We start from the raw sequence: 27,872 nt of genomic DNA on the forward strand, positions 1-27,872 counted from the left end.
AACATGTGCAGAGAGAGTTAGATTTGGGTGGGGTGTGTTCAATCTGCAATCTAATTTGCAGTGTAAAAATAAAGCAGCTAGTATTTACCCTGCACAGAAATAAAATAACCCACCCAAATCTAACTATTTCTGCACGTTATATCTGCCTCCCCTGCAGTGCACATGGTTTTGCCCAATTGCTATCAAAAATCCTGCTGCAATCAACTTGGAATTACCCCCATTATGTATTTAGCTTTAGTCTTCCAGGATTGTTCTATAAGAAAGACTGCTGTATAGCTGAGTTCACACCTATAGAATCGTCATGCAGATTAGAAGATTCACATCCTCTTGGTGAGTTACTGTACACACCCAACATCATGTCTGAATTAAGTAAAACAGTCTCATCTGCTGATCTGGTTTTATAGGTGCCCTAAAGTTTTGAGATGAAATGGTACAATGGGCCTAATTCAGAAATAATTGCAGCAGCAAATTTGTTAGCAGTTGGGCAAAACCATGGCCCTCATTCCGAGTTGTTCGCTCGCAAGCTGCTTTTCACAGCATTGCACACGCTAAGCCGCCGCACTCTGGGAGTGTATCTTAGCAGAATTGCGAACGAAAGATTCGCAAAATTGCGAAAATACATTTCTTAGCAGTTTCTGAGTAGCTCCACACTTACTCTGCCACTGCAATCACTTCAGTCAGTTTCGTTCCTGGTTTGACGTCACAAACACACCCAGCTGCCCAGACACTCCCCCATTTCTCCAGCCACTCCCGCGTTTTTACCAGAAACGGCAGCGTTTTTTCACACACACCCATAAAACGGCCAGTTTCCGCCCAGAAACACCCACTTCCTGTCAATCACACTCCGATCACCAGAACGAAGAAAAATCCTCGTAAAGCCGTGAGTAAAATACCTAACTTTTGAGTAAAATAACTAAGCGCATGCGCTCTGCGAACATTGCGCATGCGCAGTAAGCGACTAATCGCAATATAGAGAAAATCGTCAACGAGCGAACAACTCGGAATGAGGGCCCATGTGCACTGCAGGTGTGGCAGATATAACATGTGCAGAGATACTTGGATTTGGGTGGGGTGTGATCAAACTGAAATCTAAATTGCAGTGTAAAAATAAAGCAGGGAGTATTTACCATGCACAGGAACAATATAACCCACCCAAATCTAACTCTCTCTGCAAATGTTATATCTGCCCCCCTGCAGTGCACATGGTTTTGCCCAACTGCTAACAAATTTGCTGCTGCGATCAACTCTGAATTACCCCCAATGTGTGGCAAACCTGTCAGTGTGTATGCACTACCAAACATTCTGTCCAATTCTTCTTCTGATACTCCACTAGTCACAGCCTTTTAGCAAATGGTTTTGAGAGATGAGGATTGCAATGTAGATTGTAATAGTTTTTTATGTACGAATAATCTGCATATTAATACCAACTGCAGTTGACAATTACATCTCACACTAGTTACCAGCCTGTCAAAATGACGGAACAACATAACAGTAACGTCAGTGTCAGCGGCTATGAGTGCCCGAATGGAGCAACACTTGAATTACTTTGTCGGGCGCAATATAGTGGCCGCCGGAGCACAAAACACAGAAGTAAGGAACAGCATTAACCTTTTATTATACAGGATATGTTTTTTAAACTGTGTTACTAGCCTAACTTGCAGATCATGTTAAGATACAATGGTGGTTACATTACCTGATGGAAGGAGTTCCGCTTTTATTACACTGATTTCTCTCTTCTTCCTGCTCAGACTTAATAAACTGTCTCCAATAAAAATGATAGCTGGAACTGAGAGAAAGACATGAAATTGGGGTTGCTGCAAAAGTCCAAAGCTGCCATGAAGGATAGCCTAAAAATGAAATAGATATTTTTGTTTGCATTCATATATGAAGAAGAACGTGGATTTGTTATCTAAATTTCTAAACTTTACATATGTATTTGTAATAAACCTCGTTACATTACAATAATTTTGTGTGGTGGATTGGGGCACTTACAGCTCTCTTGTCTTTGCTATGGTTTAAGCCAATACTATGAGAAAATGAGTCAAGCTTGTTTTATCTTGAAAATCTTAAGCTGGGTACACAGTATGTGATGTAACGATACATTGCGTGCCCCGTACACACTGCACAATCCAGTGTACAACAGTGACATGCATTGCTCCAGCACAAATGTAAATGCATTCCATCATTTATTACATTGACCCATCTGATGTGCAGCAAATCAGATGGGAAGATGCAATTGCAGGTATGCTCTGTACAATACATATGATATATCATTCCGATTTCTGATGGAAAGATATATCGTGTACCCAGCTTTAGACAAAAGAGATGTGACACATCCTCTAGTGATTGCCTAGCACTCTTGAAATCCCACACATATCACTTCTCTGTCTGCAGCCTGCTAGTATTAAGTGCAGGCTAGGAATATTGGCAGCCCTAATTGGCAGCCCTAATTGGCAGCCCACTTGTCGGTGTGTGGGCAATATGAACGATCTCATTCAGTAATGAATAATAAATTGTTCCTATTGCTCAGTGTGTATGCACCAACGATGAACAATACGTATCCCCGTGGTCATTCATCGTTGGTTTTCCCTCGTTCTGCATAGCATGCCAATTTGGTGGATGGTCATTAATCGTTGAAATCGGCCATCATCCAAATTGGAAACATCGGCAAGTGTGTAGGGCCCTTAAGTGTCCCAAGTGTAATTAAGGAGAGAGGAAGCTTACCGTTGAGTGTCTTCTCCAGCACCACCTTCCTAACCTTTAGCTGCCAATAACTACTTCTCCTCACTAAAGAAGCAGGAAGTGAGCTCTTTTATTTTGGCCATTTGTCAATAAAGTTTGTTTTAAAAAAAAATTGCTTTGCTGTATCTCCACAGGACTGGATGCGAGAGAGGGGAGTACACAATAAGTGCAGTCACCACTGAGGAACCTGGAGGTGATATAGTTCAGGATTGTTAGAACTAAGACATGTCTCAGCATGCTATAGCAGCAGCAGGATTTACTGTACAGTTTGCTGACGTACATGCTGTTGACAGTCAATATGTTGACAGCATAATATCTACCGGACCATGGCCAGTATTTACTAAAAATCTGAGTTTTGCCGATTTGTGTTTTTTTTTCTAAGTCCCAATCCGGGAATTCACTAAGCAGAAAACTCGGCAGTGTCTGGTCTATTCGTAATGGTTTGATTGGCAAAGTTCTGAAATACGAATGAATAGACCATCGGTCAAACGCGGCTGTTATTTCATACAATACGGGCATTCACTATTCATTTGTATTTGGGTGTTAGTCTCTGAGTGCTCAAGTGCGGGTCTATTTTTTTTCGATTCGTTAAAAAAAGCTGCCAAAAAATAGACCTGCTTTTTCCAGTCGAGTTTGGATAACCATGCACGGATCAGTGAGATCTGTGCATGGTTATCTATGGGAAAGGGTCTGTTTAGTGTAAAAACTGGAAAAAAAATTGCGCGGGGTCCCCCCTCCTAAGCACAACCAGCCTCGGGCTCTTTGAGCCGGTCCTGGTTGAAAAAATATGGGGATAAAAATGACAGGGGTTCCCCCATATTTAATCAACCAGCACCGGGCTCTGCGCCTGGTCCTGGTTCCAAAAATACGGGGGACAAAAAGCGTATGGGTCCCCCGTTTTTTTTAAAACCAGCACCGCGCTCCACTAGCCAGGTACATAATGCCACAGCCGGGGGACACTTTTATACTGGTCCCTGCGGCCCTGGCATTACATACCCAACTAGTCACCCCTGGCCGGGGTACCATGGAGGAGTGGGAACCCCTTAAATCAAGGGGTCCCCCCACTCCAGCCACCCAAGGGCCAGGGGTGAAGCCCGAGGCTGCCCCCCATCCAAGGGCGGCGGATGGGGGCTGATAGCCTTTTGAAAAAATGTGAAGATTGTTTTTAGTAGCAGTACTACAAGTCCCAGCAAGCCTCCCCCGCAAGCTGGTACTTGGAGAACCACAAGTACCAGCATGCGGAGGAAAACCGGGCCCGCTGGTACCTGTAGTACTACTACAAAAAAAAATACCCCCCAAAAAACAGGACACACACACACCGTGAAAGTATAATTTTATTACATACATGCACACCTCCAAACATACATACTTACCTATGTTCACACGAGGCTCTGTCCTCTTGTCCCTGTAGAATCCTTGGGGTACCTGTGAAAAAAATTATACTCACATAATCCAGTGTAGAATCAGACCTTTGTATAATCCACGTACTTGGCAAAATAATAAAACGGAAACCCGACCACGCACTGAAAGGGGTCCCATGTTTACACATGGGACCCCTTTCCCCGACTGCCAGGACCCCCCCTGACTCCTGTCAAAGAGGGTCCCTTCAGCCAATCAGGGAGCGCCACGTTGTGGCACTCTCCTGATTGGCTGTGTGCTCCTGTAGTGTGTCTGTCAGGCTGCACACGGCAGAGATACAATGTTGCGCCTATGCGCTCCATTGTATCCAATGGTGGGAACTTTGCGGTCAGCGGTGAGGTTATTTTCGGTCAACCGCTGTCCGCAAAGTTCCCACCATTGGATACAATGGAGCGCATAGGCGCTACATTGTATCTCTGCCGTGTGCAGCCTGGCAGACACTACAGGAGCACACAGCCAATCAGGAGAGTGCCCTCTTTGACAGGAGTCGGGGGGGGGGGGTTCCTGGCAGTCGGGGAAAGGGGTCCCATGTGCAAACATGGGACAACTTTCAGTGCGTGGTCGGGTTTCCGTTTTATTATTTTGCCAAGTACGTGGATTATACAAAGGTCTGATTTTACACTGGATTATGTGAGTATTATTTTTTTCACAGGTACCCCAAGGATTCTACAGGGACAAGAGGACAGAGCCTCGTGTGAACATAGGTAAGTATGTATTTTGGAGGTGTGCATGTATGTAATAAAATTATACTTTCACGGTGTGTGTGTCCTGTTTTTTTGGGGTATTTTTTTAGTAGTAGTACTACAGGTACAAGCGGGCCAGGTTTTCCTCCGCATGCTGGTACTTGTGGTTCTCCAAGTACCAGCTTGCGGGGAGGCTTGCTGGGACTTGTAGTACTGCTACTAAAAACAATATTCACATTTTTTTACACATGGCTATCAGCCCCCCATCCGCCGCCCTTGGATGAGGGGGACAGCCTCGGGCTTCACCCCTGGCCCTTGGGTGGCTGGAGGGGGGGACCCCTTGATTTAAGGGGTTCCCACTCCTCCAGGGTACCCCGGCCAGGGGTGACTAGTTGGGTATGTAATGCCAGGGCCTCAGGGACCAGTATAAAAGTGTTCCCCGGCTGTGGCATTATGTACCTGGCTTGTGGAGCCCGGTGCTGGTTTCAAAAATACGGGGGACCCCTACGCTTTTTGATCCCCATATTTTTGGAACCAGGACCAGGCGCAGAGCCCGATGCTGGTTGATGAAATATGGGGGAACCCCTGTTATTTTTTTCTCCATATTTTGACAACCAGGACCGGCTCAAAGAGCCCGAGGCTGGTTGTGCTTAGGAGGGGGGACCCCACGCAATTTTTTTCGGATTTTTTACTACTTAAAACACATTTTTAAGGTACACAATGAAGCCCTGCACGGATCTCACAGATCCGGCCGGGATTCCTTGTGTTTTGTCAGGCAGTGTTTTACTCATCACTCCCGTAAAACACTGCCTAACATTACGAATCACATCGACATCGGGAAATACGAATTGGGAAAAGTCGGCAGCTTAGTGAATGATCGTATCAGGATTCAAAAAGTTGCAGTAAAATGCACCCGATACCATTCGAGTTCAAACACCCTTCAAAACGGCCAAAACACGAATCTTTGTAAATATACCCCCATGTCGGGACTGTCGTAATGTTATTTAAAACATTATAATGGTGTCGGCATTATAACTTTAACCATGATCTTGGCTAAAGTTATCATCCCGACACAATTGCAATGCTCTAAATAACATTAAAACAGTTATTTGCTTTGGGTTTAGAATCTGCACAGGACTGAATTAATGATTGCATATTTATTTGTATAGATTGATATATTACCAAAATACGGCTATACTGTAAACAATTTTGATAGCACTGGGTTGGTGGTGCTCCCAGATCATAGTTAGTACTGTATTCAAGGGAATTTGCAAGGGCAAGTAGACTGTTCGCCTGTTAGTCTCTGTAACATGTTGATAACTTTGGACTATTAAACAGAATTTTATCTACAAAATTTTTCTTACCAATAGATACATCAATATATACAAGTGATGAGTCAACCAAAATCCACGAAAGCTGATGCGTCGGAAGCGGTGGGAAGAAAAAACATATATCAAAGCGAGGATTGCCAGGAGAATAATACCAGTGATCCCTGCCAACAAAACACAATCACTTGGGTCAGAACTAATTATATACAATTCTTGCATCATACTTATTATTGGAACTTAATGTTGACTTATAAACAATAGGTGTGACTTAATTAAATACATTAGAGAAAATTATATATATCTGTTCAGATTAGTTAATGTATGTGTTTCAAGCCGGCATGCGGCTTGTCTCAGCTGGCTAGTTGCAGGTCCAGGTTGTTACCAGGCAACAATGCATCTTTTGGCATCAGTGTCCGACAGTCCCTGCTGGTTGCAGGGCAATTGAGATGCTGGACAACTACTGCCTCTCTGGCTGCCTAGTGCTCAGGACACTACGAGTACGTGCTGTGCTGCAGATAATCACTAATTACTGTGGGCTTTTCATTCCTGCTGCTCTCCCTGTTATTAGGCAGTCAGGCCTGCTCATAGTTGCCAATTATAGCTTATACTTTGTGTAAAGGTGCCCATACACTTGACAACCTGTAAATGATGATTTCTCGATAACCATTTCCCTTCAACTCCCCCGGCAAGTCCCCGGCAGTCCAGGATAAACGATATAGTACAATACACATAAGATATGTCTTAAGATCTGTGAGTGGCTACATCCAGAAGCATGCTGTCATTGATGATAGCTTCATATCTTCCCTGGTGCAGGGAAGATCAGAAGCTCCGGCCAATGACCAGCGGAACCACGCATCGTGATCATTATCATTCACAGACACTGAACGATCTGCACTATTATGAACAATCTGTAGTTCAGATCCGTTGGAAAATGGCCAAATCGTCTAATGTATGAGCACCTTAAGTCGCTGGGCTCTGTCCCAGGTTCCTGTGGATATTCTGACCATCCAGGGATTACTCTGCCTGTTCCTGTGGATGTTCTGCCTGTCAGAACCTTGCCTGTCAATCGTGCCTGTACCCTGCCTCACCTGCCAACCTTTCCTTGATTTATTACAACCTGGTTTATGTGTTCTGTGTTCCTGAACTCAGCTGGCTAGTATATACCACCCACACTGTGCTCTGCATAGTAACTCGCAGTGTAGCTGCATCTCCACTACTCTGCCTACTTTCCAACTTACGATGTCTCACGTGATATAGTTAAAAGCTAGTTATATATCTGCCAGTTAACTCCTAAGGCTCCAGTCCTGTTGTATCCTGCAGTCTCCAGTCAAGTTGGTAAGCCCCTACTGCTAAGGTTAAGCCCTGGCAACATCTCAAGTGCCGGTGCGTGTGTTCAACACTAAGGGAACAATGGCAGCTGTTATAGGCTGAAGACCCTCTGGTTAGCTCTAGTGGTCTTACCCAATTGGCTGGAGTTCCATAACAGTATCAAATGAAATACTCTGTAGAGAAAAGTGATTGGACACTGACATCAAATAGATCGACAAGATTGTATTGCCATCAGTACTTTGTTGCTCCACTACATGCAGTGATTACTGCAGACACCCTTTTTGTTTTGCCATTCTGCCTTAAGTACTGTGCTCAACTGAAACACTGAAAAATATCGGTCTAGAATGTACACATCACTATAATTCATCCCAGAGGTTCTCAGTTGGGTTAAGACCTGGACTCTGAGTTGGCCAGTCCATCCGGTTTACCAAATTTTCTGTATACCTGTCCAGCATTGCCCTGGAAATATGACATCACACAGCCTATAAAATGATCCTCTATTTAAACTTGGATAGCTCTTTCCAGCAAGCCATTTCATTAGAAAATGATCTAATCAATGCCCCTCTACCATTTATACCTTCACAAATATGTGTCGGCTGCAGGAGCACACCATTTAGCTTGTGTGGGGATGGGGGGGATTGCCTAATCACTTATGTCTACATACTGTAGTGTAAAAATGTTTTCGTAGTATTGTACAATAATGGTTGATTCATGTCTACATAAGACTCTACCAAATGCAGCCTTTATGTAAGGAATCGGCGGTCAGCTGCGTCTCACCTACCAGCGCGCTGGTGTGCAGGCCTCCGGAGGTCATGGCCCCAGTCGCGGCTGCATGGATGCGCTGACCGCGAGCATCATCTCCCGTGTCGCTGAGTACCCCTAAGTCTGGTCCTGCGTTTGTGTTCCGCTGTGTGCCGGCATCCGGTCTGTATGGATGCTGCTATGACACCTGCACTCAGCTAATCCCGGCATCTAATCCAGCCCTGTGTTTCCAGCTAGAACACTGCGACCAATCACTGCAGAGCAAGGGGTATAAGTTCCTGTCCGGGGCTCACTCTCATTGCCTCAGACAACGAGTCACATACCCTGTGTCTAGTTCTCCCAGTTCCTGCGTTCCTGTTTCCAGCGTTCCCCTGTGGTTACCTCATTTGTTCCAGTTTCCATTTCTACAGCTCTCCTGTTACTCCAGACTTCAGCTACATCCAGCTTCAAACCCATCAGCAGTAAGAGACTCTCCTCAGGTGTTCTTTCTCATTACTTACCTGTGCACTAATTGTCAGCATACCATCTGTGCAACTCAGCAGTATAACATCTACTGGCTTAGAGACTGTCTCCTGCTTTAGCCTAAGTGTGGCTATATGGACTTGTGCTTTACAGAGACTGTGAGTTACTTATATATTCCGGAGTTCTGCTTTCCTAACCATTATCAGTTTGCACTGTGTTATTCAGAGACTGTGTATTTCCAAATACTACTGGAGTTCTGTTATTTCACCTGCATTCATTATCAAGTTATTTTACGTTCTGCTGCAAGAGACTTTTTAGTTGTTTGGATTCAGTTACTTGTCATAGTTTTCCACATTACCGGTTTCCATTGTATTCAGTATTATACCATCTATTTTGCATTAATAAATATCAGCGCTTATGCGCAGGACTTTCATATTGCCTCCCCGCTTTGTACATCGCACCAACACTGACCCACTAGCGCCCCCACCGGGGACAGACAAAACCAGAGACCTGACAGATTGTCCGAGGCCCATGGACCCGGACGGTGGTCAGAGTGTGGGGTCAGGGACACTCCAAGGCTTAGTGTCACGACTAGATGGTCAAGAGGCTGCGCAGCAGCAGATTATACAATACCTGCAGGATATGTCTTCTCGCTTAGATACTCAACTTCAGCTCCTCCAGTGTCCCCATCAGTTTCTGCTCCTGTTCCTAGTTCCATAGTTTCTAGCTCTCCAGTTGCTTCTATTCCAATGTCTCGCATCCATCTTCCTACACCAAGTAAATTTGATGGTAATCCTAAAATGTGTCGTGGATTTTTGAATCAATGCGAAGTCCACTTTGAATTGCAACCACAGAACTTTCCAACACCTAGAGCAAAGGTTGCATATATTGTCTCTCTTTTAGCTGGTTCTGCTCAGAATTGGGTCTCTCCACTGTGGGAGCGAGCAGATGCATTGCTGAACAATTATACAGAGTTTGTTGCCGCATTCCAACGCATCTTTGACAAGCCTGGGCGTACGACTTCTGCTTCCTCAGACCTCCTTCAGATCCACCAGGGAACACGTACTGTGGGTCAGTACGTCATTCAGTTCCAGACATTGGCATCAGAGGTGAAGTGGAACAACCAGGCATTGGTTGCTGCCTTCTGGCATGGTCTGTCTGACCGCATAAAGGATGAATTGACTACCCGAGATCTACCAGAGCAACTGGAGGCCCTAATCTCTCTATGTGTCAAGTTGGATCTACGTTTATGCGAGCGAGCCTGTGAACGCTCTCGAGGTGATCTTCGCAAGCACCGAGTTATGCCTTCTGTACAGTCTCCACCTATTACTGCTGACGAACCTATGCAGGTAAACAAATTTCGTTTAACACCTGAGGAGCGGTCCAGAAGATTAAAGGGAAGACTGTCTCTATTGTGCTGCTGATGGTCATCTGATTGGTTCCTGCCCTGCTCGGTCGGGAAACGCCAGGTCCTAACTTGCAAAGGAGGAGTCAAGTTAGGGACCTTGAATAAAGCTCCTTCATCTCAAGACCTAATACTGCCTGTCACTTTGGATATGCCAGATGGACTCCAGTCTTTGTCCGCTTTAGTGGATTGTGGTGCTGCTGGGAATTTTATCACACAAGCTGCAGTGGATAAACTTTCTCTCCCAGTGTCAAAGCTGTCTCATCCGGTTTATCTTACTGCCGTAGACGGAAGCCGTATTGCTGAAGGATCCATCACTCAGCAGACCAAGTCGGTAGTTCTGGGAGTGGGCTTCCTGCATTCTGAGCTCATAAAATTCCTGGTCATACCAAAAGCTACCTATGAGATTGTACTGGGTATGCCTTGGCTTCAATTGCACAATCCACAATTTGACTGGTCTACCTTACAGTTGACGGCGTGGAGTTCCTCCTGTCTCCATTCATGCTTAGCTCAAGTATGTCCAATAAAATCCACAAGTGTAAAACCTCAGTCTGGCCTTCCAGAGGCCTATCAGGAATTCACTGACGTCTTCAGTGAGAAAGCTGCTGATGTCTTGCCGCCTCATCGAGAATGGGACTGTCCCATCGATTTGGTTCCAGGGAGTAAGCCACCTAGAGGGCGTACATACCCTCTTTCAGTTCCAGAGACTCAAGCAATGAGCGAATATATAAAGGAGAATTTACAGAAAGGGTTTATCCGTCCATCTTCTTCCCCGGCCGGTGCGGGATTCTTCTTCGTTAAGAAGAAGGATGGAGGACTACGCCCCTGTATTGATTATCGGGGTTTAAATGACATCACGATTAAAAACAGCTACCCGTTAACTCTCATCACAGAGCTGTTTGACAGAGTCAGAGGTGCCTCCATCTTCACGAAACTGGATCTTCGCGGGGCTTACAATCTTATCAGGATTCAAATTGGTGATGAGTGGAAAACCGCCTTCAATACTCGTGATGGCCACTACGAATATCTAGTGATGCCCTTCGGTTTGAGTAATGCCCCGGCTGTGTTTCAAAACTTTGTCAACGAAGTATTTAGAGATCTCCTCTATAAGTGTGTGGTAGTTTACCTCGATGACATCCTGATATTTTCCCGTGATTTAGTTTCTCATCGCCAACAGGTAAAAGAGGTTCTTCGACGTCTTCGACAGAATCATCTGTATGGCAAACTATCTAAATGCACGTTTGAAGCTTCTTCAATATCTTTCCTGGGATACATAATTTCTGGAACGGACCTTCAAATGGACCCGGCTAAACTAGAAGCCATAGAGAACTGGTCTCTTCCAACAACACTCAAGTCAGTTCAACGTTTTATTGGCTTCGCTAACTACTACAGGAAGTTTATTAAGGGCTTTTCCACATTAATAGCCCCAATTACCTGCTTAACCCGAAAAGGGGGAAATCCTTCCCAATGGTCTGATGAAGCGCTGTCTGCTTTTCATAAAATAAAACAGGCTTTTATTTCAGCTCTCGTGTTACAACAGCCAGATGTCAATAAGGCCTTCATCTTGGAAGTAGACGCCTCAACGGTTGGCGTGGGCACAGTCCTGTCCCAGGTGGGCGTTGATGGTAAGACTCACCTTTGTGGGTTTTTCCCTCGTAGATTCTTGCCCGCTGAAATTAACTATCCATCGGTGACCAGGAGCTGTTGGCAATCAAATTGGCCCTTGAAGAATGGAGATATCTGCTGGAGGGTGCGAGATTCCCTATTACCATCTACACGGATCATAAGAACCTTCTTTACTTGAAGGCAGCGCAGTGTCTGAATCCCCGACAAGCAAGGTGGGCCCTATTCTTTTCTCGTTTTGATTTTAAGTTGATGTTTAGACCTGGCTCACAAAATGTTAAGGCAGATGCATTATCTCGCTCTATGAGTTCAACTGAGGAATCATCAGAACAAGCTGCTCGACCCGTATTAAATCCTGTGGTGTTCGCAGCTACAGGGGTATCTCAAGTTCCACCTCCAGGCAAGATGTTTGTCTCTCCTGAGCTTCATCCAAATCTCCTGTCCTGGGCTCATACGTCTAAATTTACTGGTCACCCTGGAGTCCTAAAAACTTTCAAGTTTCTGTCCCAAACTTATTGGTGGCCTCATATGAAAGTAGATGTTCAAGAATTCATAGCTTCATGTCCCAAATGTGCTCAGCACAAAGTTCCTCGTCAGGCTCCTGCAGGCCAATTGCTACCAAATTCCATTCCCAAGCGCCCCTGGTCTCATTTATTAATGGACTTTATTTCAGACCTTCCTCCCTCTAATGGATATGATACCATCTGGGTAGTGGTTGATAGGTTTTCAAAAATGGCACACTTCATCCCACTCATGGGGTTACCCTCTGCTCCAAAGCTGGCACAGTTATTTCTTCGTGAAATCTTTAGGTTACATGGACTTCCAACAGAAAAAATATCTGACCGTGGTGTACAGTTTGTGGCAAAGCTTTGGAGGGCTCTGTGTTCTGCGCTACAAGTCAAACTTAAGTTCTCTACGGCCTATCACCCTCATACAAATGGGCAGACGGAGAGGGTAAATCAAGAGCTTGAGACCTATCTAAGACTGTATATTTCCTCTTCACAGGATGACTGGGTAGATTTATTGCATTGGGCGGAGTTTGCTCATAATTTCCGTTATCATACTTCTACAGATACAACTCCTTTTTGCGCAGTTTATGGTCAACATCCTAGAGTACCGGATTTCCAAGATTTACCCGTCATAGACGTGCATGCAGCTGCTTCTGCTCTTCAGCGGTTCTCTCAAATTTGGAAGAAGATTCATCTATCTCTTAAAAAGGTTTCTCAACGGTATAAAATGTTTGCTAATCGAAAGAGACGAGCAGTTCCTAGTTTAAAGCCAGGCGACAAAGTCTGGTTATCTACTCGAAATCTCCGTCTCAGAGTTCCTTTGATGAAATTTGCTCCACGGTTTATTGGACCATTTCCAGTAGAAAGTGTTATTAATCCGGTGGCTTATAAGTTAAAACTGCCTTCCTATTTGAAAGTTCCCAACTCATTCCATATTTCTCTCCTCAGACAACTAATTCTCAATCGTTTCCACAGAGCACTTCCAGTAGCCCCAAAGGTACAAACTCATCGGGGCGTGGAATACGAGGTGGAAAAGATCTTGGACTCTCGTCATCGCTACGGTCATTTGCAATACCTAATTGACTGGTCTGGATATGGTCCTGAAGAGAGGAGTTGGGTAAACACTACGGATGTGCACGCTCCACGGTTGGTACAAGTCTCCCACAGACTCTTCCCTGCCAAGCCTCGTGGGTGTTCGGTGCCCACCCATAAAGGAGGGGGTACTGTCAGGAATTGGCGGTCAGCTGCGTCTCACCTACCAGCGCGCTGGTGTGCAGGCCTCCGGAGGTCATGGCCCCAGTCGCGGCTGCATGGATGCGCTGACCGCGAGCATCATCTCCCGTGTCGCTGAGTACCCCTGAGTCTGGTCCTGCGTTTGTGTTCCGCTGTGTGCCGGCATCCGGTCTGTATGGATGCTGCTATGACTGCATCTAATCCAGCCCTGTGTTTCCAGCTAGAACACAGCGACCAATCACTGCAGAGCAAGGGGTATAAGTTCCTGTCCGGGGCTCACTCTCATCGCCTCGGACAACGAGTCACATACCCTGTGTCTAGTTCTCCCAGTTCCTGCGTTCCTGTTTCCAGCGTTCCCCTGTGGTTACCTCATTTGTTCCAGTTTCCATTTCTACAGCTCTTCTGTTACTCCGGACTTCAGCTACATCCAGCTTCAAACTTATCAGTAGTAAGAGACTCTCCTCAGGTGTTCTTTCTCATTACTTACCTGTGCACTAATTGTCAGCATACCATCTGTGCAACTCAGCAGTATAACATCTACTGGCTTAGAGACTGTCTCCTGCTTTAGCCGAAGTGTGGCTATATGGACTTGTGCTTTACAGAAACTGTGAGTTACTTATATATTCCGGAGTTCTGCTTTCCTAACCATTATCAGTTTGCCCTGTGTTATTCAGAGACTGTGTATTTCCAAATACTACTGGAGTTCTGTTATTTCACCTGCATTCATTATCAAGTTATTTTACGTTCTGCTGCAAGAGACTTTTAAGTTGTTTGGATTCAGTTACCTGTCATAGTTTTCCACATTACCGGTTTCCATTGTATTCAGTATTATACCATCTGCTTTGCATTAATAAATATCAGCGCTTATGCGCAGGACTTTCATATTGCCTCCCCGCTTTGTACATCGCACCAACACTGACCCACTAGCGCCCCCTCCGGGGACAGACAAAACCAGAGACCTGATACTTTATATGTCATAATAACGGATTGTTGAAATTGATGCAGTCAAAATACCGGCAGTTGAGATCCCTATGGTTGGCAGGCCAACAGCAGGATCCCAACAGCAAGAATCCTAACTCATCCCGGAGGTAAGTACTGTTTTTAGGATTAGGCAATAGTGGGAGGGTTAGGATAGGCTACGGGGAGGGCGAGGTTAGTTAGGCCGCAGGAGGGGGAGGTTAGGGTTAGGCTGTGGTGGGGGTGGGTTAGGGTTAGGCTGCCAGGGGGGGAGTTAGTGTTAGGCAGCAGGAGGGGGAGGTTGGGGTTAGGCTGCTGGGGGTTGTAGAGATAGGCTGTTGGGGGTGAACAGTCAGGGTTAGGCTGCTGGAGGTCAAGGTTAGGGTTACACTGAGGGAGGGGTGGGTGAGGGTTAGGGTATGGATTAGGTGTAGGAGCAAAGGTATAAATACTTACCGGGAACCATTGCAGTTTTTACAACATACACATTTTTTATCTCACCTAAAGATGGGTAGTTTTATTTGTTACATCTAATGAAGCAAATTCTACCTACGTTGGATTTCGCATACCTTATAATCTTTTCCAATAATAGTACTTGAAAAGAATCCCTCCCATGGAGCACCAGCCATTCATTTTATTAGAGTCCCAATAGTACCATATATTGATCTAAATCATGAGCTGTCAGTAGGCCTTTGACAAGCAGGCGCAGCAACATCAAAGCTGGGTAACACAAGGGCATGCATATGGGGTGTACGCAGGACCAAGTGGGTAAAATGAGCAAATGAGCAGCAGAGAGGGGAGATGGGGTGAGCAAAATCTTGTTAGAATTTAGCAGGATAATGGAGATGTGGAGTTTGCGCTCATTTAGACACATCTTGTTCAGCAATCATCTTGCGTGCACAAAGCAATACTGCATTTTATTTCACAATTCAGATATATTAATATATATCTATGAATTCAATATATTTTCCTGTGAGTACTGAATATTTATATTTTATTATCTGTTCAGTAAAAGGAGAAAGCCACTTCTGCACTAGTATATCATTACAACCCCATATTGTTTTTAAACTATGTAGTATTTTATTTTGGGGGGGTTCTGTCAATGACTACAAAAAAGATAATTCTAAACAATAAGAAAAAGAGAAAATAATTGTCATCTCATGGCGCACAAATAAAACATAACTTTTAAAAGATTGCCATTAATATTTGCAAACCAGAGAAATAATTTTAAAATAATATAGATAGGGACAAAAATATTGTGTAAATAAGTTGTACAATTAAATGATAAATGTGAAATAAAATAAAGGCCCTCATTCCGAGTTGTTCGCTCGGTATTTTTCATCGCATCGCAGTGAAAATCCGCTTAGTACGCATGCGCAATGTTCGCACTGCGACTGCGCCAAGTAACTTTACTATGATGAAAGTATTTTTACTCACGGCTTTTTCTTCGCTCCGGCGATCGTAATGTGATTGACAGGAAATGGGTGTTACTGGGCGGAAACACGGCGTTTCAGGGGCGTGTGGCTGAAAACGCTACCGTTTCCGGAAAAAACGCAGGAGTGGCCGGAGAAACGGTGGGAGTGCCTGGGCGAACGCTGGGTGTGTTTGTGACGTCAACCAGGAACGACAAGCACTGAAATGATCGCACAGGCAGAGTAAGTCTGGAGCTACTCTGAAACTGCTAACTCGTTTGTAATCGCAATATTGCGCGTACGTCGGTCGCAATTTTAAGAAGCTAAGATTCACTCCCAGTAGGCGGCGGCTTAGCGTGTGTAACTCTGCTACATTCGCCTTGCGAGCGAACAACTCGGAATGAGGGCCAAAGAACCTATTGTACTGTGTGTTTTTTTGTTGCTTAAATTCTTATTAGAATGCTAAATGTGTGTATACACTGTTCATACTGTATGTCGTGAATCCAAGTATACTTTCTATTCTAAATGTGAAACCAGTGTATTATTTATTTACAGTATACTGTATCTCAATGTGCTTTGTATGTTATGTTATATAATATTATGATGTTGAGATCACTGTCTTTCTATTGAAATAGATACATTGTATTATATAGGATAGAAACACATCCAACATATTAAGCAGATATCAGTAATATTTTAAATAAAATCAGTGGCGGCTCCAGAGGTGGGGCTGAAGCGTTGTCCAAAATTCAAACAGGGGAGCTACACCTACTGCCAGTGAGTGCCAACCAGAGATATTTGGCAGTGTTTCAGGTGGCAGTTTGTGTGGCTCCCCTATTTGAATTTGGACTGCGCTGCATCCCCACTTCTGATTTGAGATGAGCGGGTTCGGTTTCTCTGAATCCGAACCCGCCAGAACTTCATGTTTTTTTTCACGGGTCCGAGCGACTCGGATCTTCCCGCCTTGCTCGGTTAACCCGAGCGCGCCCGAACGTCATCATGACGCTGTCGGATTCTCGCGAGGCTCGGATTCTATCGCGAGACTCGGATTCTATATAAGGAGCCGCGCGTCGCCGCCATTTTCACACGTGCATTGAGATTGATAGGGAGAGGACGTGGCTGGCGTCCTCTCCATTTACATTATAAGAGACTGAGAGAGATTTACTGGAGCTGACTAGGAGGAGTACTGTTACTGTAGAAGTGTAGAGACTGAGTGGAGAGAGTTTACTAGTGAGGACAGTGCAGTTTACTTTATAATCCGTTCTCTGCCTGAAAAAAGCGATACACAGCACACAGTGACTCAGTCACATACCATATCTGTGTGCACTGCTCAGGCTCAGGCCAGTGTGCTGCATCATCTATTATCTATATATAATATTATATATATATCTGTCTGACTGCTCAGCTCACACAGCTTATAATTGTGGGGGAGACTGGGGAGCACTACTGCAGTGCCAGTTATAGGTTATAGCAGGAGCCAGGAGTACATAATATATTATATAGTGAGTGACCACCAGACACACAGTGCAGTTTATTTAATATATCCGTTCTCTGCCTGAAAAAAGCGATACACACAGTGACTCAGTCAGTCACATACCATATCTGTGTGCACTGCTCAGGCTCAGGCCAGTGTGCTGCATCATCTATTATCTATATATAATATTATATATATCTGTCTGACTGCTCAGCTCACACAGCTTATAATTGTGGGGGAGACTGGGGAGCACTACTGCAGTGCCAGTTATAGGTTATAGCAGGAGCCAGGAGTACATAATATATTATATAGTGAGTGACCACCAGACACACAGTGCAGTTTATTTAATATATCCGTTCTCTGCCTGAAAAAAGCGATACACACAGTGACTCAGTCAGTCACATACCATATCTGTGTGCACTGCTCAGGCTCAGGCCAGTGTGCTGCATCATCTATTATCTATATATAATAATAATATTATATATATCTGTCTGACTGCTCAGCTCACACAGCTTATAATTGTGGGGGAGACTGGGGAGCACTACTGCAGTGCCAGTTATAGGTTATAGCAGGAGCCAGGAGTACATAATATATTATATAGTGAGTGACCACCAGACACACAGTGCAGTTTATTTAATATATCCGTTCTCTGCCTGAAAAAAGCGATACACACAGTGACTCAGTCAGTCACATACCATATCTGTGTGCACTGCTCAGGCTCAGGCCAGTGTGCTGCATCATCTATTATCTATATATAATATTATATATATCTGTCTGACTGCTCAGCTCACACAGCTTATAATTGTGGGGGAGACTGGGGAGCACTACTGCAGTGCCAGTTATAGGTTATAGCAGGAGCCAGGAGTACATAATATATTATATAGTGAGTGACCACCAGACACACAGTGCAGTTTATTTAATATATCCGTTCTCTGCCTGAAAAAAGCGATACACACAGTGACTCAGTCAGTCACATACCATATCTGTGTGCACTGCTCAGGCTCAGGCCAGTGTGCTGCATCATCTATTATCTATATATAATAATAATATTATATATATCTGTCTGACTGCTCAGCTCACACAGCTTATAATTGTGGGGGAGACTGGGGAGCACTACTGCAGTGCCAGTTATAGGTTATAGCAGGAGCCAGGAGTACATAATATATTATATAGTGAGTGACCACCAGACACACAGTGCAGTTTATTTAATATATCCGTTCTCTGCCTGAAAAAAGCGATACACACAGTGACTCAGTCAGTCACATACCATATCTGTGTGCACTGCTCAGGCTCAGGCCAGTGTGCTGCATCATCTATTATCTATATATAATATTATATATATCTGTCTGACTGCTCAGCTCACACAGCTTATAATTGTGGGGGAGACTGGGGAGCACTACTGCAGTGCCAGTTATAGGTTATAGCAGGAGCCAGGAGTACATATTATATTAAAATTAAACAGTGCACACTTTTGCTGCAGGAGTGCCACTGCCAGTGTGACTGACCAGTGACCTGACCACACTGACCACCAGTATAGTTAGTAGTATACTTATATTGTGATTGCCTGAAAAAGTTAAACACTCGTCGTGTGACTTCACTTGTGTGTTTTTTTTTTTTTTATTCTATAAAAATAAAACTCATTCTGCTGACAGACAGTGTCCAGCAGGTCCGTCATTATATAATATATAATATATACCTGTCCGGCTGCAGTAGTGATATATATATATTTTTTATATCATTTATCATCCAGTCGCAGCAGACACAGTACGGTAGTTCACGGCTGTGGCTACCTCTGTGTCTCTGCACTCGGCAGGCAGTCCGTCCATAATTGTAATACCACCTAACCGTGGATTTTTTTCATTCTTCTTTATACATACATAGTTACATAGACATCTTCTCTTTATCAACCAGTCTATATTAGCTGCAGACACAGTACAGTACGGTAGTTCACGGCTGTGGCTACCTCTGTGTCTGCAGTCGGCAGGCAGTCCATAATTGTATACTAGTATCCATCTCCATTGTTTACCTGAGGTGCCTTTTAGTTGTGCCTATTAAAATATGGAGAACAAAAATGTTGAGGTTCCAAAATTAGGGAAAGATCAAGATCCACTTCCACCTCGTGCTGAAGCTGCTGCCACTAGTCATGGCCGAGACGATGAAATGCCAGCAACGTCGTCTGCCAAGGCCGATGCCCAATGTCATAGTACAGAGCATGTCAAATCCAAAACACCAAATATCAGAAAAAAAAGGACTCCAAAACCTAAAATAAAATTGTCGGAGGAGAAGCGTAAACTTGCCAATATGCCATTTACCACACGGAGTGGCAAGGAACGGCTGAGGCCCTGGCCTATGTTCATGGCTAGTGGTTCAGCTTCACATGAGGATGGAAGCACTCAGCCTCTCGCTAGAAAAATGAAAAGACTCAAGCTGGCAAAAGCAGCACAGCAAAGAACTGTGCATTCTTCGAAATCCCAAATCCACAAGGAGAGTCCAATTGTGTCGGTTGCGATGCCTGACCTTCCCAACACTGGACGTGAAGAGCATGCGCCTTCCACCATTTGCACGCCCCCTGCAAGTGCTGGAAGGAGCACCCGCAGTCCAGTTCCTGATAGTCAGATTGAAGATGTCAGTGTTGAAGTACACCAGGATGAGGAGGATATGGGTGTTGCTGGCGCTGGGGAGGAAATTGACCAGGAGGATTCTGATGGTGAGGTGGTTTGTTTAAGTCAGGCACCCAGGGAGACACCTGTTGTCCGTGGGAGGAATATGGCCGTTGACATGCCAGGTGAAAATACCAAAAAAATCAGCTCTTCGGTGTGGAGGTATTTCACCAGAAATGCGGACAACAGGTGTCAAGCCGTGTGTTCCCTTTGTCAAGCTGTAATAAGTAGGGGTAAGGACGTTAACCACCTCGGAACATCCTCCCTTATACGTCACCTGCAGCGCATTCATAATAAGTCAGTGACAAGTTCAAAAACTTTGGGTGACAGCGGAAGCAGTCCACTGACCAGTAAATCCCTTCCTCTTGTAACCAAGCTCACGCAAACCACCCCACCAACTCCCTCAGTGTCAATTTCCTCCTTCCCCAGGAATGCCAATAGTCCTGCAGGCCATGTCACTGGCAATTCTGACGAGTCCTCTCCTGCCTGGGATTCCTCCGATGCATCCTTGCGTGTAACGCCTACTGCTGCTGGCGCTGCTGTTGTTGCCGCTGGGAGTCGATGGTCATCCCAGAGGGGAAGTCGTAAGCCCACTTGTACTACTTCCAGTAAGCAATTGACTGTTCAACAGTCCTTTGCGAGGAAGATGAAATATCACAGCAGTCATCCTACTGCAAAGCGGATAACTGAGGCCTTGGCATCCTCGGTGGTGAGAAACGTGGTTCCGGTATCCATCATTACTGCAGAGCCAACTAGAGACTTGTTGGAGGTACTGTGTCCCCGGTACCAAATACCATCTAGGTTCCATTTCTCTAGGCAGGCGATACCGAAAATGTACACAGACCTCAGAAAAAGAGTCACCAGTGTCCTAAAAAATGCAGCTGTACCCAATGTCCACTTAACCACGGACATGTGGACAAGTGGAGCAGGGCAGGGTCAGGACTATATGACTGTGACAGCCCACTGGGTAGATGTATGGACTCCCGCCGCAAGAACAGCAGCGGCGGCACCAGTAGCAGCATCTCGCAAACGCCAACTCTTTCCTAGGCAGGCTACGCTTTGTATCACCGGTTTCCAGAATACGCACACAGCTGAAAACCTCTTACGGCAACTGAGGAAGATCATCGCGGAATGGCTTACCCCAATTGGACTCTCCTGTGGATTTGTGGCATCGGACAACGCCAGCAATATTGTGTGTGCATTAAATATGGGCAAATTCCAGCACGTCCCATGTTTTGCACATACCTTGAATTTGGTGGTGCAGAATTTTTTAAAAAACGACAGGGGCGTGCAAGAGATGCTGTCGGTGGCCAGAAAAATTGCGGGACACTTTCGGCGTACAGGCACCACGTACAGAAGACTGGAGCACCACCAAAAACTACTGAACCTGCCCTGCCATCATCTGAAGCAAGAAGTGGTAACGAGGTGGAATTCAACCCTCTATATGCTTCAGAGGTTGGAGGAGCAGCAAAAGGCCATTCAAGCCTATACAATTGAGCACGATATAGGAGGTGGAATGCACCTGTCTCAAGTGCAGTGGAGAATGCTTTCAACGTTGTGCAAGGTTCTGATGCCCTTTGAACTTGCCACACGTGAAGTCAGTTCAGACACTGCCAGCCTGAGTCAGGTCATTCCCCTCATCAGGCTTTTGCAGAAGAAGCTGGAGGCATTGAAGAAGGAGCTAAAAGGGAGCGATTCCGCTAGGCATGTGGGACTTGTGGATGCAGCCCTTAATTTGCTTAACAAGGATTCACGGGTGGTCAATCTGTTGAAATCAGAGCACTACATTTTGGCCACCGTGCTCGATCCTAGATTTAAAGCCTACCTTGGATCTCTCTTTCCGGCAGACACAAGTCTGCTGGGGTGCAAAGACCTGCTGGTGACAAAATTGTCAAGTCAAGCGGAATGCGACCTGTCAACATCTCCTCCTTCACATTCTCCCGCAACTGGGGGTGCGAGGAAAAGGCTCAGAATTCCGAGCCCACCCGCTGGCGGTGATGCAGGGCAGTCTGGAGCGACTGCTGATGCTGACATCTGGTCCGGACTGAAGGACCTGACAACGATTACGGACATGTCGTCTACTGTCACTGCATATGATTCTCTCAACATTGATAGAATGGTGGAGGATTATATGAGTGACCGCATCCAAGTAGGCACGTCACACAGTCCGTACTTATACTGGCAGGAAAAAGAGGCAATTTGGAGGCCCTTGCACAAACTGGCTTTATTCTACCTAAGTTGCCCTCCCACAAGTGTGTACTCCGAAAGAGTGTTTAGTGCCGCCGCTCACCTTGTCAGCAATCGGCGTACGAGGTTACATCCAGAAAATGTGGAGAAGATGATGTTCATTAAAATGAATTATAATCAATTCCTCCGCGGAGACATTGACCAGCAGCAATTGCCTCCACAAAGTACACAGGGAGCTGAGATGGTGGATTCCAGTGGGGACGAATTGATAATCTGTGAGGAGGGGGATGTACACGGTGATATATCGGAGGGTGAAGATGAGGTGGACATCTTGCCTCTGTAGAGCCAGTTTGTGCAAGGAGAGATTAATTGCTTCTTTTTTGGGGGGGGTCCAAACCAACCCGTCATATCAGTCACAGTCGTGTGGCAGACCCTGTCACTGAAATGATGGGTTGGTTAAAGTGTGCATGTCCTGTTTTGTTTATACAACATAAGGGTGGGTGGGAGGGCCCAAGGACAATTCCATCTTGCACCTCATTTTTCTTTTCTTTTTCTTTGCATCATGTGCTGATTGGGGAGGGTTTTTTGGAAGGGACATCCTGCGTGACACTGCAGTGCCACTCCTAGATGGGCCCGGTGTTTGTGTCGGCCACTAGGGTCACTAATCTTACTCACACAGTCAGCTACCTCATTGCGCCTCTTTTTTTCTTTGCGTCATGTGCTGTTTGGGGAGGGTTTTTTGGAAGGGACATCCTGCGTGACACTGCAGTGCCACTCCTAGATGGGCCCGGTGTTTGTGTCGGCCACTAGGGTCGCTAATCTTACTCACACAGCTACCTCATTGCGCCTCTTTTTTTCTTTGCGTCATGTGCTGTTTGGGGAGGGTTTTTTGGAAGGGCCATCCTGCGTGACACTGCAGTGCCACTCCTAGATGGGCCCGGTGTTTGTGTCGGCCACTAGGGTCGCTAATCTTACTCACACAGCTACCTCATTGCGCCTCTTTTTTTCTTTGCGTCATGTGCTGTTTGGGGAGGGTTTTTTGGAAGGGACATCCTGCGTGACACTGCAGTGCCACTCCTAGATGGGCCCGGTGTTTGTGTCGGCCACTAGGGTCGCTTATCTTACTCACACAGCGACCTCGGTGCAAATTTTAGGACTAAAAATAATATTGGGAGGTGTGAGGTATTCAGAATAGACTGAAAATGAGTGTAAATTATGGTTTTTGAGGTTAATAATACTTTGGGATCAAAATGACCCCCAAATTCTATGATTTGAAAAAAACACCCGAATCCAAAACACACCCGAATCCGACAAAAAAATTTCGGTGAGGTTTTGCCAAAACGCGTTCGAACCCAAAACACGGCCGCGGAACCGAACCCAAAACCAAAACACAAAACCCGAAAAATTTCAGGCGCTCATCTCTACTTCTGATGCCACCAATGTATGTACTTTAATAAATTCAGGTGAGATCACATCAACTAAAATATTGATTATATTACTAGACATATCAAACTCAGAAACTCATTATATGGCTATTATAGTCACAGACAAGCTTTAACCCCTTAACTGGCTAACATTTTGTTTAAAAAACTGCTCAGAAATTATATTTTTATTGATTGAATTAGGCTAAGAAGATGTTTTTAAAACATATATGTGGCCGGAGAGACCCCCAGCCCACGTGGACAATGGCCGCCGCGGCACTGAAGGGGTTAACCCCTAGTGCCCGGCGCCATTATATGGACAATGGGCGCTTGGCGCTATACTTAAAAAGTATAGGGCGCTAGGCGCCAGGTGTTTAAAATGCTTAAAATGTATTTTTAAATTGTGTGCCGCGGTCCCGGACCTCTCCGGCGACCGCGGCAGTGAGGGAGCTCCCCGGCGCGCTGATCTGTGTGTGCGCGCCGGGGGAGAGGAGGCCACTGAGTGAGTGTCACACTGGGGGGACAGGGAGAGCCAGCTGGCCAGTGGCGGGCATTACAGGCAGGCTGGAGGATGGGGGATGCCAGCCCCATACCTCCAGCACAGACAGAGTCCTAGCAGCCAGGCTGCAGGGCTAGGGGACAGTATTTGGAGAAACAAAAACATTGTTTTAAATGTAATCACATATATAGTGTGTTGTAAGGCACTGCAGTGCCTAGGTATGTGGAGCCTGTGCAGGGCACAGGCTCAGAGTATATTTAAAGGGAAACACATGTATTTAACTGAAATGTATTTAAAGGAAAAATACAGTTACTATAGCTGTCTGAATAATCATCTCCTGTCAGTAGGAAGTGGCATGCTAATGGCCCTGTCCTAGCAGAGAGGTGTGAAGGACAATACCTTTTGATGTGCAAGTTCCTTAGAGAAATATGCTATTCACGTGGGATCTCCTTATCCCATAGATAAAGTCTATGGGCTTGGAAGCTGTTTGTTTCATGTAGCTGATTTAATTGATATACGAACCCTGAATGGTAGATGCAGGAAGGAAGAATATTTGTTTGGTAAATCCAATACAAACCGTATTTAAAGCTATGTGTTAAATGTATCAATGGTGAAGTGTAACCTCCTAGGTGGTAGGAATTGTGGAGTTTAAATTATACAAAACTTTGTCTGTGTGTGGCAGGAAAAAGGAAATAGCTTTTTTGCACTTACTGACATCCTTGTAAAATGTAATTTATTTATATTTTGTGCGATAACCTGATTGGTTGGAGAAGACAGGGAGGGCTTACCCCCCTGTGGTACTGTGTGGAAAATTGACATAAAAAGGAGGCCTGCGTGCCTCCGTATTGTAGTTGTACCATCTTTATTCTGCTGGAACATCTTGCTGTATGCTGTTGCCCCTAGCAATAGGGATGAGTCTTTTTTAAGGCTATTATTGAGCAAATAAACATCTGCCTCAAGAAGATTGCTTCATCTTGTGACCTACAGGGTTATGCTAAACATAGCCCCGTCCTTCGGCTGTCCAGGGAAGCACCTAATGTCTCCAAGTTCCGCCTTCCGCCAGCTACCGGTAGAGGCCTAGCAAGTGGCTAGTAGGGATTCGTCAACACCACACAGGTGTGGTAAGGCAGTGCGTCGGCACATACAGAGCAGAACCATGGTTCCAACCGCCACGGCAGGTTAGGAGTTTGGTGGTGGCAGCATAAACCCGCCCCCAACGCAGTGGGTGGAGTCAGTAACAGGCGGTTACTGACGGTAAGCGGGAATCCCCTATGTGGTCAAGCCTCGTGTGACCTGACCCTCCATTCTGTGCGCAGGAGACGGGACGCGGAAGCGGTGAGTGCTTTCGTACGGGACCGTCCTGTCACAGAAATTGGTGGCAGCGGTGGGATAATCCCAGGCGGCTTTTCATCACCCGATTGGAGAATCCGAGTTACTCAGGGGAGGAGTAACTGCAGCGCAGGAGAACGCACAAGATGGCGGAATTCAGCGGAATGTCCAAGGATGATCTGGAGATCATGTGCCAGGAGAATGGTGTGGATATCCCTTTCAACGCATCCAGAAGAGTCATGAAGGCGGCGCTCATGAGCGTGGAGGAGTCCCATCGGGCGGAGGTGGAAAGCACTGACGGCGTCAGCATCGCAGAGGACGGCCCAACAGTGGACCTTCGTAAGGAACCGGTGAGACCCACAAGCCCCGCCCTCTCTCACAGCAGCAATGTTTCCCAGCAATCCCTAGCAGGGCCAGGATCCCAACGTCCCAAGGGGGGCGGCTCGGATACCCTAGCAGATCGGCTAGCGGAATTGGGGGAAAGGGCAATGGAGCAAGAACGCATGCTTGTCATTCGGATGTGGCATGCGGAGCGGGCACCACAGTCCGTGGTACCCCGGGAGCCGTTGTCAGCTGTTGTACACAGATCAGGACGCATTCAGTTTGCCAAGTTTGCAGACAGTGATGGGGACATTGATGGACATTTACAAGTTTTTGAAAGGACTTGTAAACTACACGATTTACCCAAGTCGGAGTGGGTGAGACACCTTGTGCCCACTCTGCATGGAGAGGCCTTGGAGGCCTATCGAGGAGTGGCCACGGAGGACTGTGGGGACTATGACGAAGTCTCACGGGCCCTCCTCCAGCGATTCTTCATCACTCCAAAGTTTTACAGGAAGAAGTTCAGAGACTTGCCCAAGAATCCTAGCAGCACCCATGAGCAGTTCGCCACCCAGCTGCGGCAGTATGTGGTGAAGTGGGTGAAGGATTCTGAAGCCACTACATGGGACGCACTGATCGACCTGATCTGCAGGGAGCAGTTCTATCGCAGGTGCGCCCCAGAAGTGAAGGAGTGGGTGCTAGACCGGGAGCCACCCAGCTTAAAGATGGCTGCCCAGTTAGCAGACAAGTATGTGGCAATTTGGCCACAGGGGCAGAAGCGCCCAACCAGCAGCCAGCCCCAAAAGACTGTACCACCAAGGGGACCCCTCTTCAGCTCATCACCCCCAAAGACAAGCATCTTCCAACCCGGGTGCTCTTGGCCAGCAACCGCACCGCAGCGTCCCTGCAACTGATCAGAGATCATCGGTGCCACGACTGGAGAAGAAGTGCTACGGCTGTGGGAAAATCGGACATCTGAGGATGAACTGTCCTGCATCCCAAGCACCCCAGACTCGTGCCCCAAATCCGAGTGCTGGAGCCCGGCTCGCTTGTTTGACGAGAGGAGATAAGCCTACAGAGACTGTTCCCCCTCCAGTCAGTCCGATGGAGTGTGGCGAGAGACAGGTGCACTCTGCGGAGAGAGTCACCTGCATGGCCAAACAGCCCCTACACAATATATGGAGGCACCTGCAGCCGGTCCACGTGGGACCCCTGCAGGGAGAAGGCCTAAGAGACTCTGGGGCCTAAATCACTGTGGTGATCCCCCACCTTATAGATCATGTTGCAGTATTGCAGGGTCGCACTGCCAAGGTCATGACGGAGATGCAGTGCCTGGGGTACCATGTGGGAGGAGACAGGGGTAGGCCCAAACCAGAGGGGGTGGAGGCAACCAGAGGCTGTCCCCGACCCACATCACCCAGACCGTTACTGACCTTAGAACCTGTAAGGCCCTACGGACACATTGTCATTGACTTTAGTCCTGTAGTGAAGCCCTTGACAGAGATGGCTAGGAAGGGCATTCCCAAGTCAGTGAACTTTGCACCTGCTTGCGAGTTGGCATTCCAGTCATTGAAGGAGGCTCTGGTACCCGCTCCAGTGCTGATAGCGCACATTCTTGACCAGGACTGTGTGTTACGAACTACTGCACCACTGCACGGACTGGGGGCAGTACCGAGCCAGAAAGAGCCATATGGGCAGGAGCACCCTGTGGCCTGTTTGAGCAGTATACTGCTATTGTGGGAGGTGGGGTATACCACAATTGGGACACCGTGGGTGGCACCTGTGTGTAACTGGCCCCCCACCGTGGTGACTTACCACCCACCTGTTAGGTGGCTGCAACCTACCTTGGGGAAATTGGACAGACTTTTGTGGTGGAGCCTTGAACTTGGACTTCACGTGGACTATTTGAACATTGTGCACCCACGAAGAGAGGCCCACTACACTATGGATGAACTGTCTAGGCCGGAGCCTACGCCCCCCAGGTAGCGTCACCTTCAACCCAACAGACTGCGGGACCAGGGACCAAATCGTTGGGACATGGGTCCCTAGTTGACTCGCTTGAATGGGGGGGGAGGAGTGTGGCTGGAGAGACCCCCAGCCCACGTGAACAATGGCCG

The 27,872-nt window shown here is 46.4% G+C and overlaps 1 protein-coding gene across 1 annotated transcript in view; it reads right to left on the reverse strand.

Moving 5' to 3' along the window:
* Positions 1–27,872, reverse strand: part of LOC134934547 (dual oxidase 1-like) — a 435,381-nt gene that overhangs the window by 26,104 nt on the left and 381,405 nt on the right. The window contains exons 27-28 of the mRNA XM_063929968.1: positions 6,209–6,336; positions 1,694–1,847 (exon numbers count right to left, since the gene is read on the reverse strand). Of these exons, the coding sequence (XP_063786038.1) occupies positions 1,694–1,847; positions 6,209–6,336 (282 nt within the window). The remainder of the gene's footprint in view (positions 1–1,693; positions 1,848–6,208; positions 6,337–27,872) is intronic.

This window comes from Pseudophryne corroboree, chromosome 6, assembly GCF_028390025.1.
Source record: "Pseudophryne corroboree isolate aPseCor3 chromosome 6, aPseCor3.hap2, whole genome shotgun sequence".
NCBI classification, from domain to species: domain Eukaryota; kingdom Metazoa; phylum Chordata; class Amphibia; order Anura; family Myobatrachidae; genus Pseudophryne; species Pseudophryne corroboree.